The 12,740-nt window shown below is 37.4% G+C and overlaps 1 protein-coding gene across 5 annotated transcripts in view; it reads right to left on the bottom strand.

Annotated features, from left to right (window-relative positions):
• The window catches only part of PLEKHH2 (pleckstrin homology, MyTH4 and FERM domain containing H2), a 56,471-nt gene that overhangs the window by 4,436 nt on the left and 39,295 nt on the right, over positions 1-12,740 (bottom strand). For all 5 annotated transcript variants that reach the window (XM_061367170.1, XM_061367173.1, XM_061367171.1 and 2 more), the window contains 10 exons: positions 11,871-11,979; positions 11,655-11,767; positions 9,276-9,455; positions 7,667-7,764; positions 7,039-7,216; positions 5,114-5,269; positions 3,596-3,693; positions 3,096-3,237; positions 2,219-2,364; positions 506-635 (listed from right to left, as the gene is read on the bottom strand). In XM_061367170.1, the coding sequence (XP_061223154.1) occupies positions 506-635; positions 2,219-2,364; positions 3,096-3,237; positions 3,596-3,693; positions 5,114-5,269; positions 7,039-7,216; positions 7,667-7,764; positions 9,276-9,455; positions 11,655-11,767; positions 11,871-11,979 (1,350 nt within the window). The remainder of the gene's footprint in view (positions 1-505; positions 636-2,218; positions 2,365-3,095; positions 3,238-3,595; positions 3,694-5,113; positions 5,270-7,038; positions 7,217-7,666; positions 7,765-9,275; positions 9,456-11,654; positions 11,768-11,870; positions 11,980-12,740) is intronic.

Below are 12,740 nucleotides of genomic sequence, written 5' to 3'. Positions count from 1 at the left end.
TCACGTGACAGTTCTGTTTACCATAGCTTTTATGTGAACTGAGAATTAAGAGACTTAAGAGCAACTCCCAGTTGCACAGTTCTGAGGCCAGCATAGAAGGGAGTGCTCTAAATACCCTTAACAACATTTAGTGATTCTACAAGGTGCAGCTTCCATAGCCAGTTAATGATGCCTTTTCAATATTCTACTACTTATCAGGTAAAAAAAAAAAAAGTCTGGAATAAAAAGCCTATCTCTAACTAAGATACAAGCAAATGAAGAGATACCACCTAGATTAATAATGTAAAACAAGCAACAAGTGTATTGGAAAATTACTGTTGTGGTATGCGTGGTACTGTGGCAATTACATTTCACCGGTACATGGCTTAAACAAGTTAGTCATTTGACAAGATATCCAATCAGCACATGCATAACACACTTGTTTATAACAAAAAGGTATTACTATTTGCAGATTATATGTATATTAAAAAACCCACAGCCACTCAAACTCAGTAAAGTTTCTTACCTTTGCTGCAAACAATTTAGCACCAAAGAAAGACCATTTTCTGGCTACAGTGAGATAAATGCGTACGCAGTCTGCAGCACTGTGCCCCCGGAGAGCCATCCATCTTGTAGACAATCGCTGACAAAGCTGTCTGTTGAAATGAAATATGTAATTTAGTTATTGAAAGGAATTTAAATGCTTACCCATAGTGAGCTTAATGAGCAAAAAAATCCATTTGTTAAAATGGTAATTTAAGTTAATACAACAACTATCACACAGTATTAAATAAATTCAAAACATCATTTAATATTTTTATGCACATGAAAATTACTAAGTATCTTCTAATTTCTGCAACATTATGGTTAAATATTGATGTAGCCATTGCAGCAAAAAGGGAAAAAAATCTAGGACAGCTTTTAATGTGTCTGTACAGATAATCAATCTACCTTTATCAGTACTCAACAGTTATGCCAGTTGTCATTCCAAAAATCCATCCAGTTTAGCGCGTATCTTTACCTGTGGCTAGCAGCAGATGTGGCAGACATGGCTTAAGACTATCCTTTTTCAGTGTGTCTAGGCAGTGCTACAAAAAAGGATGTTTCTGATGCATGATGCATTTGCATTGGCTACTTTCTTTCATGGCCCCATGGTGAACTGGTTCAATAAATGACCCCAAGGAAAACTAATCCTCAAAAAAACTTCACCCCAGAATACCTTTTTAGCACACTGACCTGCAGGAATGACTCACCCAGCAGCCACCAGACTATTAGATGCAGCCCAAGAAAAGGAAGGGGGAATGTGTAGTAAAAGGGGTATCTGTCACTTGCAGCTTACTCTCACTAAAAGTTTATGAAGTTAAACTGCACCCTTAGCAAAAGAATACAAGCAACAGGGCAGGCACAGAATGTTTCTTTTCCTACCACAGACTTTCAGTTCTGGGAGTTGGTAAGTTTAGGGACTACCTGAACAGTTCAACAGATATTTGACCTGTTAGTTAAATATCCTCCATGTGTTACTCTAATCTAGCATCTCTTACCCTTTGTTCTTTGAAATCAATTGCATCTCTTGAATAGCCCTACTTTTGAGTAGCCCTATTAACATCTGAGTATGTAATAATGTTACTTTGTCCATACAATAATAGTTTTAAACTTTCTTAGCTCTGTAGTGATGAAAACATTTCTATGATGTTTACTGGACTTCAAAGTTGTTGTATCATTGACTTCAGACAATTATTGCACTGTTCTGCAGTTCTTCATGTTAGTAGGTGTTGACTGAAATGAGTTGCAGGTTATTAATTTTAAATTAAGGGATGCCTTCCTAGCAAATCCACTGAGTTAAGATATTGCCAATTTGACCGGCTGCCAGAGACTGAACATTAGAATAGCAAACATTCAGATGAGATCCTCATGTCCAGTATTTTCAGTAGTTCTTTAGTCTGTGCACAGACCTAATTTAGATTTGCTGAGTAAGAAAAATATGAATTTCAAAATCGCTGGGTTTTGTAACACTGTGTAGTAGCTTTTGCGGGAACGTGTGTGCGTGCTTAATGATGGTCTTCTGTTTAGATTAGAAATATACAGAGGAAATGACTTCCTCAATTTAGTAAGAAAATTAGTTTCAAACACGGGGTTAGGCAAATATCGCATAACAGTAAGTTGTACCTAATGAAAACTTAGAACTTCCTCATTTCTCTCCTAGATTTCTGGAAAATATGAATTGCAAAACACATCTCACCTTAACTGTTCCTCTGAACAACCATGCCTGTATCTCTTAGGGTAGAATCTCTCCAAAACCTGTTTTAATGTTTGGTTGGACTTGGACTGGGAAGTGACTTGCCCTGCTGGAGTTGAGAAAGGCCGTTCAAAGTCTCCAATCTCTACCTAAGGGGGGGACCATGAAGAAGAAAATTTTCTGTTACTCCAGAGTAATTCTCTAGCTGGGCATTATAAGCTATGTTTTCCTCTGTCTTACCAAATATAAAATGAAAAACAGTTTGTCCATTATTTTCACTGATGTAAAAGTCATGCACAGAATTTTATTTTTCTTATTTTATATTTACCATGGAAAAAAGATTAATATCAAATATAAACTGCTCAAATACAATACTAGCTCTGTTCTGAGATTGCTAGGTCTCCGGCTGACACAAACCAGTTTAGATTTATCAAGTAACACCATCAAATAACTTTCTCAGTAACCTTCCCTTGAGCCATTCATTTTTTAAAACTAAAACAGATCTTATCAAGACCATGGCTAGTAAAGGAGTCTTAGGCTTTCATTAAACAGCTGTTACTCTGGTGTATTAGCTTGCAGGAATCATGTAAGGAATAGTGAATGAAGAAATGGAACATGATTACATGATGTTTGATCAAAGAGGGCATGACTGTGTAGGAGGTAAAGCACATTTTATCCATACTGGTGCCAACAGCAGCACACTCTGTAAAGCATTCCCACTGAAGTACAGCTAGCGCAAATATTCCAGCCCAGGCTATTTCCTGTACTATGGTGTAAAAGGTGGAGGTCACTTGACTGTCAAGCAGTCCTAGACCAGTTTCTTTGTTCAGGTTTTTCATCTGTAAAACTGTCGTGTGACTCATTAATGCACAAGGATTACCTGAGCTAAAAGAGCTGTCAGTTCCATCGCTAGTTCTTTGTTTACAGGGAAAAGTCCATTGACTATTTGATCATTTGTCTGATATACCAGAAGCAGCTTCTCTCTCTCCGTCTCCCCATGGACCTGAACTGAAAAATAAAGCCTACAGAAAAGACAGAAAGTTATTAAATAAAGAAGACAGGGAAATCCATTTAGCCCTGAGGATTAGCAGTATCTGCTCTGAATGTGACATGTTTATATCAGCATCAAAACACATAAGCAGAGCAGCACTTGTACTTGAACCCACGGGCAAATATTTAACTTCAGTCTCCCGAGTTCAGTTTTTGGTGGGGTTCTTTTTGGCAGCCCTGCTCACCTCCCAAGAACTAAAAAAATTAACTGTATTAAAAAATAAATCTCCAGTTACACCAATTTGCTATTTTTGTTGCAAGCTTTGAGTCAGGCAGTATTTTTCAGACGAAGAAACTATGCAGAAATTAAAAATATATCTTGGGACAAACCTGTTTTTGTAGGTAAGGCGGACAGTCCTTGTGCCTTCACATTTCCCAGGGTGTTGCTCTTTGGAGGCTTGCTCCCATTTTGAAATAATGTCACAAATCTAGAAAGAAATCCATACAAAACTGACTTTGTCATGTACTGCATTTTGAAAACACCTTTCACAGAAACTGGCAACTTAGTTTAGTATTTTTTACCTATTATATATCAGAAACATACATAGCTTGAATTTCTAAACTTAGTGGAAGATAACTACTTGTATTTCTTAATTAGGGCATGTGCAAATTGAACATTTTTTATTGCTTGTTTATCCTGCAACACACACCACCTTTGGAAACGAGCCATAACATGCTTCTGTGGAAAGGCCAGGTACTTGATTTAGCAGCAGCCACCGAATGTGCAATTATACAAAATGAGTTGCTACATAATTAATCAAATGCCTTTGATCTCTGCCTTCTCTTTCTGTTGAATGCTGGAGTTTTTCAGATGCTTTTTAGTAGCTGCTATAAAATTTGGATGAAGTTTGTTGAAAAGTGCAGCAAAAGTGGTTCACAAGGAGTAGTGCAGGTGGACAAACAGGCAGAAGGTGGAACAGAGGTCCTGAGACCACTGTAGGGCTTCATGTCACTGTTCCTTCAGAAAAAACCTTCCTGGAAGCAGCAAGCGAAGGAAGTGAGCAGATCGTGAATTTACATTTATCAAGAAAATAAGTACATTTTTTATACACTTTGCTTTCCATATAGTAATTATTCCAGTAGGAGGAGAAAGCTGATTGATATGACTCTGCTTGTTTTTCACTAAGGCCTAGTTGTACCACACCTTGTAACTTGAAATGCAACTGTGAACATTGGTCAAAGGGTGCAAAAGACTACTTGGTAGAAGCACAAACATTTGATTATTTATTAGTTGCTAAAAGGCTTGGAAAATGTCTAATGTTTTACTAAAACACAAATTATATTGCATTTTGCCACTCTCTACTACAAAAAAAATTAATTCTAGGAATAGAGGAAACAAAAGTTCAGAACAATGATAAGCCAAACATTGGAAATCTCCTGAACTGAACCCTAATTATTCCATATTTAGCTAAGGATCCTCCTCCTTTTTTTTCATCCCCAGGATCTCCACCCTAGCATCAATTACTTTTTGGACCTCAAATGGTCATCTTTTGGAGCTATACCAGAAATGTTTATTTGTATCTCTAAACACATGTTGGACTCCAATTGCTTTTTAGTTTTGAAGCACTGTGATTAGGAAAAGCTTACTTTTGCCTTTTTAACCCAGTTGTTACTTCTCTGAATAGCATTGGTCTCCTAGACAAGGCTTTTAAATATAGTTCACTGAATTAATTTCAACAATTGGAAGTGATTTTTTAAACCTTTATTTTTATGTTATGAAGAAAAAAAGCCCTAAAGGCAGTTTTCAGTCTGAGAAAATGTTTTCCTTTACACTGCCTGAAGAGACCTCTGTAAAATTCAGATATTTTGTTGTTTTATATGCAAAGCTTATTAAAGGCTTTTGTTTACCTTGATGTTTCCTTGAAGACAGTGCTCTATGTCCTTGCCAGATGGATCATCAGAAAACAGTGCAAATCCTGACTGAGCTGGTTTCCTCATCCCTGTGTCCTGGTTCAGGGTGTTCAGAAATTCCTCCACTGTTGTAGAGGCATCAAACCCAACAACCTGAAAAAGCAGCCAAAAAAGTATTTTACTATCAAACTTATTTAACCCCCTCCTTAAATCTAAGATTTTGAAAGATAATACTCCTAGAATAACAGTGGGACTGTAAGACTCAGTCCATTTTTTATGAACAATTTAACATCATTGGAAATTGAAAATTTCCATAAATAGTCTGGCAAAGAGTCAGGATTTCCATATGGGAAGTCAATTTAGTGGAGTTTTTCTCCATCCAAAAAATGATTAAATACCCAGCTGATTGTACCTTCTTGCATTTTGTTTATGAAATCAAAGTCACTATTAAAATGCTTCTAAATGTAGCATTTTTGTTTTATTGCCTTTGTTTATACTGGTTTCTTTGCACTTGCTAAACTTGATTTCTGCTAGAGAATTTCTATAAGAAAGCAATCTAGTATCTGAGCTTTATGTGATAAATACTATCTGAAAAATGAAGAAAACTCTAATTTCCTACATTTTTCAATATGGCACTGAAATAAATCAGACCATGTGCAACTTCAGAGGGGATACTGGATGGCAGAGCTACATTAGCAAATCCAGAATATTTCACAAGTGTTTCTCTGTCAGCATTACCACAGGTCAGTAATATATAGAGCCTCCTACATTTTAATTTCCCAAATCTGAATTTCTGACTGTTGTTACTAGTATTAAAGCACTTTATCAAGGGATGGCAAATGGCTTTTATACAGATACTAGTTGCTGATGTTCCCTTAAATCTGTTTTGAGGATGTTTTCCTGTCTTTGATATGTTGAAGATGTTTTCTTCTTTTGGCAAAGAAATGCCTTAAAAATGGAACTTGGACTTGTGTTTCAGGCCTTTCAGTGGTTGGCATAAAAAACCATAATCTGCTCAATGTAGCTTCAGAGTTGAAGCTTATTTGCTGATCCCACTGAAGTAATTTACGTATTTAATTAAAATTTTCACAGCCCTTGGAAATTATGCATTTTTGAGCAATAACTAACAAATGAGCAGTTATTCCTTCTTAAAACTTCAATTGTGAAACCTTTTAGGATGATTTAAATACATGTTATTTTTTCTGGTTTTACTGGGCAAGCTGTAAAGCAGTTAAGAAATTTAGAGGGGAAAAAAGGGAAAGTTATTCTGTGACCTGAAATTAAAAGTTTATTTGATGTAGCTTTGATTTCATATAAAAGCTTGATTTCTGTCTAGGAATACTGTGAACTGTTAAAAACCTCTTTTTAGCCAGCTCTCACAGTTAGAAACACAAACCAGGATGTGAGGCAGTATGCATGGGAGCACATAGGAAGTTTCCTACAGGCTTTGAGCGATAGAGTCCCAAGAGTTAAGAATGAAGCTGTGTTTGTTCTGTAACAGATATGGCTATCCTTCACGACTGATAATGGGAATTACAGCTGTGCTTCCAGGCCTTCACTGAGATACTTAACATTCAAGATGTCTGATGAAAGGAAGTGGAATTTAATACCTTTCCCTTTTCTTCAGTCTAATTCATTCATCTGGTGGTCAGGCTAAATAAGAAACAGAACTTTAGGATTTCTTACTCTCAGGAGGTTTTATTTTTTCTTTCTTTCTTTGAAAGATTTTCCCCCAAACCTTTACTGTTTGTTGATCGAATCAGATGACAAGTACCTTGTGCCTGCCATTGCTAGCATTGGCACAGGATGAAGCTTTAACCATATTTACCCTAACACAATTCTGTTTCTAATATACTACTTCATGTATGTGCTAATAGCAAAGGGTTGGGAGAGCTACGATTTCATGGTCTACCTGACATTACCTGATATATGCCATTCATGAAATGAACTGGAATACTGAACGGCAGTGAATGGTGGTAAGGATTTCTTAGGAGAGTGGAAAGGATTTCCATTCTGGAAGGTCTCGCTTCTCGGTCTCCATTCTGCTGGGTACGCTCTACACATCGCTGACAATATATTGCATATTTCCCAAATTCAGTCCTGTGACAAAAAGAGAAATAAGACAATTCTTGGAGACCAACTGAAAGGATAATAAACTGTAAATCTCTCTGGGGATGCCAGATCGGGAGGAGCACTCAGATTTCACACTGTGATTTCCAACGCATTTTGCCATGTGTAATTGTAAAGAGAATTAGTCTACAGAGATGAACAAAACTGTGCCAAAGACAAACATGGCTCAGAGTGTTTGGTGTAACTGCCATATTTTGTTTTTTTATAGTTTTACAACATTCAGTCATTTTTCAAAACAAGTTAACTTTCCCAAGTGGTGCATAAAAGTAATGTACTATGTTTTAGTAGCACTAGAGAACAATTCTACTCAAATTTATACTAAAATATATGTCAAAAGATCTGAAATATTAAATGAAAGCTGGAAAATAAGGTACTTAAGAAAAACTAGTTGACTAGCTGGGTAATAATATTCAGGCACACCTGGAATCTGCATTCTTCTTTAAATGAAGTTTAAGAAGCCACAGGAATGGGTGCTGGGGCAGAAAAAGTCCAACGCAGAGAGCCAAAAGCTGCAATCCCTGGACAAAAGGAAGATTCGACTGTTTTAAACATCATACAAAGTAAAACTTCCTGCTGTGGCTGCTGGCCAGCAGTACAGCTTACTGTGCCAAGCTGAGTAACAGACAGTGGTAAATAGGAATAAACCACAAAACACAGAGAAAAAGCTGAAAAAATAAGCATATCACCTCACTGGAAGGTGCAAATGCTCTCTTTCTATTTACCTGTGTACAGCAATTTTCTTTTGGGGCTGAAAATGGGAAGCAGATCAGTTTGTATAAAAAGCAGTTAATACACAGAAAACAAAAAAAATATTAAGGCTGCAAAGCTAAGCAGTAAGAAATGAGGAGAACCTGATCTTCTACAACAGGCAGTTCTTCATTCTCCCAATCCCTGCTTTTGCCTTCTGTGACGTGGGCAGTGTGGCTGGAGCGCTCGCTGGTGAAGACCAGGGCAAAAAGGCTCTTGAGTCTTCTGCATGTTGCTGGTAATCAGGTCTCCCATTTCCTTGTGGAGAGGGCCCACATTTTAACTTGTCTTCCTTTTATCACTGACATACTTACAGAAGCTTTTCTTGTCACCCTTGTCATCCCTGGCCAAATTCTATCAGGGCTTCAGCTTTTCTAACCTCATCCCTGGCTGCTAAGATAATTTCTCTGTATTCCTCCCAGACTACCTGTCCTTGCTTCCACCCTCTGTAGGCTTCCTTTTTGTATCTGAATTTGTCCAGGGGCTCCTTGTTCATCCATGCACGTCTCCTGGTGTTTTTGCCTGACTTCCTCTTGTCAGGAAGATGTGTCACTCTTGAGCTTGGAGGTGATCCTTGAATATTAACCAGATTTCTTGGGCCATGCTTCTTCCCTCCAGAACTTTATCCCATGGTACTCTACCAAGCAGATTCCTTAAGAGGCCAAAGTCTGCTCTCCTGAAGTTCAGGGCAGTGAGCTTGCTGCATGTCCTTCTCGCTACCCTATGGATCTTGAACTCCACCCTTTCATGGTCACTGCAGGCAAGGCTGTCCTCCAGCTTCACATTCACCACCAGTCCACCCATATCAATATGCATTTACAATCTAACATGCACAGTGCCTGCAGAACAGCATGACAGAAACCCTGAGCATATCTGAGATTCCAAAACATGGCACTACAGCTTCTCTTCATGCTCATGCTATAGAGACATTTGCCATGTGGTTTAGCCCACCAAGCTACCTGATGCAGCACCTCTCCTAGGAAACGTGCAGTGAAAGGATCCATACATGATGTCTTACTCAACACATAACTTGAAGATAGTCTATTGTATGTCCAGCCTTTAAAATCAGCATAGGTATACTGTATCACTTTGATGGAGGATAGCATCAGCTTTGTTTCAGGAAGACACAGCAGTAATAAGATGTTAGTTTGGGTTTTTATGATTTTAATTAAGCAATTAATTAAAAATACAAAAGAGTGGAACCCCTTTGCCGTTCTGAGCAGTCTCTGCACTTCCTTCTCTGCTGCTGAAACAGATACCATTAAAATGCATGTTGGGTTACCTGTATTGGTCCTGCCTGGTTTTGTGGATGTCGACGTCTGGTCTGTTTAATAAGCTGACAACAGATCTCATTTTGAAGTTCAGGATGTGTAAGACATATCTGCAAAGCACTTTGGGCCAAAGATACATGGTAATCAATGGCAGGAGAGTCAACTGCAGCATTTATAAACAACTGGCAGGTCTAGATATAAAATAATAAGCAAGTGAGTTTACATGCAAAACGGTCCAATAAATCTTTTAGACGTTCTGTATAATAAAAGTGTGCTATAATTGAAGTCACAATTAGTAGACTAAAGGAACCCTCCTGGCCCTGCAAAAAGGGGTGACAAGAGGCCAGAATAGTGAAAAGCTATACAGAGAGACATAGCACCTCTTGAAAACCTTTTCACTCTGTATCTCATGACATGAGCTCCAGCAGGAGTTGCAACAGCTGTGGTAGTAGGCAAGTTTAAGGACATGCTAAACATAGTTTACCTCTCCCCAGGCCTTTAAAACACTAAACGTACAACTCTCTACAGCCAGTGTAAAATGCCTGGGCAAGCAGTAAGTGCAACATAGCAGAATATACACAGATAAGAAAACTGTAACTCAAAGCCATTTGCATTACGTTTTGGCTTTCATTGGTATTTTTACTGTGCATAGCCTTTCTTATGCACAGTACTGCCTTAGGAAAGCCAGGTATTAAGCATTTATTTTGCTCTATTAGAACAAAGCTTACATGTCGCACATTGCATTTATTCTGCATAATAGTTGTTGAATTGTCAAGGTATATAAGCAAAAATTAAAGAAATGGATGGAAGCCCAATCTATTTCTATCTATCTGAAAAAATGTGGATGCACAGGAGTAATTTTTATCAGCAGCAGAATAACTGAAACATAACTCAAAAACGTTTCTAAATCAGTTCCTTACCTGACTTTTAAACTGATTTATACAAAGTTTCAGTAAAGATCATATAAGTAATCTCTTATTTATTTCAGGCAAGTGTCTGTGATTCGAATTAGGTCTGAAATACATTTCAGAAAGTGATTTCCAAATAGATATAAATTTATTTATATCAGGGAATTACATTCTCTTTTATTTTTTCATGTTGCAGGATTGCAGAAAATAAGATAGATGTACTTTTTTAAGTGCTCCTAACATTTCAGGGAAACAAGTTGGAAAGTTTGTCTACAAGTGGCTGTGACTGAATATAATGGTGCTTGTCTTGAATTCCTTTCTAGATCCAAATCATTACATCTAAATTCTCCAGATAGTTGATGCTTCAGGGAGTTTGGTCTTTAGACTTGTATAAGTTCTGTGGAATAAGTTCATTTATCCAAGGTGCATGCCTTCCAACTTGTAATTTATTTCACAATGTACAGAAAAAGGCAGAGCAAGAATTTACTTTGTCTCTGAAACAGACTTTGTAGCCTGGCTATTAGTTAACATTCAGTAGTTTTAGCTGGGTGAGGGTAGGAGAGAGGAGAAAGGTTAATGGCACCGCAGCATACTCCCTCCCATAGATACCAATCACCTACCTGGCCTTTGACTGGGAAAGATACAAGGTCTTACTGGGATACAGAAATTCTCAAGAAGCAAACTGTGGCACAGCAGTTATGAACCACTGCATGTCTCTTAATCACAAATCCATTTCACTACTACTAGGAGATTTACACACGCGTATTTTTACAGATGTATGAAAATCTTTAGAAGTTAATTAAATAAACTATTGTGAAATACTTTCACTAATTTTGCTTTGTAGTATTTTCTCTATCACTAGAATACCCAGTCTTTTAAGAATAGCTACTTCATATGAAGAAAAGATTTTTTTCATTAAAAAGAGCACTAGAATCTCTGACTTCTATCTCAATTTGAAATAATCCATGACTTGTTTAAACTTAAACTTTGCTTTGTTTTTCATCAGATTTTAAAATTTCTTCTAGCAGATTTAAATATATCTACAACAAAACTTTCACTTACCATTTGCTCTTCCTGAAACCTAATTGAAAAATTAGTATTTGAGGTACAATTCTCTGAATACAGAGGTCCATCCATGCTGTTAGGTGTTCTGGGGCTTATGAACTTCATGGTAAAATTATCATTCATGATGGCTGTGGATTTTTCTACTAACTTTCAATAACCTCAGTAGAAAGGCCAAAAGTTGAAGCCTAAACTGCTCCCTCACACCTAGAAGTGACCTCTGCATTGGACGTGATTGTGTCTGGTGAGGTCATACAGGGACATTCTGCTACTGTCCATTGGTTAGTTACCTCCACTAAAGAGTAAATGTCTCTTTTCTTTTTTCTATCAATGGAATATCTCTAGTAAGCCAACTAGTACTTATACTTCAGCTGAGAGTTAAAATAGCAAGTTGGTTAATAAAAAAGTGTATGGTTTTACCTTAAATAATTTAATTGCTTCAGTTTGCAAGGCTTCTGATGGCAATGTTGTAAGAGGGGAAGCAATTCCTTCTTTGCTGTGGCAAAGGGTAGGGTGTCTCCAAATCTGAGAAGCTAAATGCGTAAAATACATGGGTTTTGCAATTAATTCAGAACTTAAGTATATTTAGTAAATAAGTATTAGAAGATTAGTATGTTGAAACAGAAACAAACTTACTGATATCACCTTCCATATTTAGTAATTTGCAAATAAGCTGTTCAAACTCAGATCCAACATTTACACTGGTACTTCCAGCTGCAACTGTCAGATGATAAAGCCACATGTCCTAGAGGAGAAAAACACAGCAGCTCAATCAATCCGTGTTGGAAGGAACTGCTTCACTGGGACTTTGCTCTCAACCTGAAACACTCCCATGTGCTCTTGTTGAACCCCAAAGGAGTTTGCCTCTGAATACACCTGTATGCATGGTCTCTATGTTACAAATATTAAGCAAGGAAGGTTGGACAGTGATCTTATCCTCAGCAGTCATGGCTACTACCAGGGAATTCTTCCTTTCCTCTTTAGAAAGCTAACATAAGTGCCTTTTTACCACTGGCAGATCCTGCTAACCTAGGGATAAAGTCAGAAGGCAAAATTAAGCCTACAAGATTACTTGAGAACAATGAAACAATAATAATAAAAATTGTTTTAACCATACTTCTCATTACTCCTTCACTTCAGTAGGGAAATCTTGCCTACTGTTAGCCTTATCAGTGAAAATAGATGCCAGCATCTGAGAACCTTGCAGGAAGGTCTACTATAGGTCTGTCTGCAAGTTAATGTGAGAAAAAAATCTCCATTTGCAGTATATTTGAGATACTGTAGGCAAACCAGCTTATTTTCATCTATTTTAAAAAGGATAGCCTATAATAGTGTTAGTTCACAGACAAACTCTGATTAATGTTAACGAAGCAGGACCGTTTCCTTGCTTATTGTATCAAACTACAAACCAGATGACTTGTAGGTCCCCCTCTTCCTCCCCTTTAAGAAATATTCATATCACAGCACCACACTCATAGATGTGTTACTGAAATTCAATTAAAAATT

This window comes from Neopsephotus bourkii, unplaced genomic scaffold (assembly GCF_033783945.1).
Source record: "Neopsephotus bourkii isolate Nb327-2 ecotype Australia unplaced genomic scaffold, CSIRO-AGI_Nbou_v1 NB_1373, whole genome shotgun sequence".
NCBI classification, from domain to species: Eukaryota; Metazoa; Chordata; class Aves; order Psittaciformes; family Psittacidae; genus Neopsephotus; species Neopsephotus bourkii.
The sequence above is the reverse complement of the archived record's forward strand: the minus strand, read 5'-3'. Positions and strand labels throughout refer to the sequence as shown.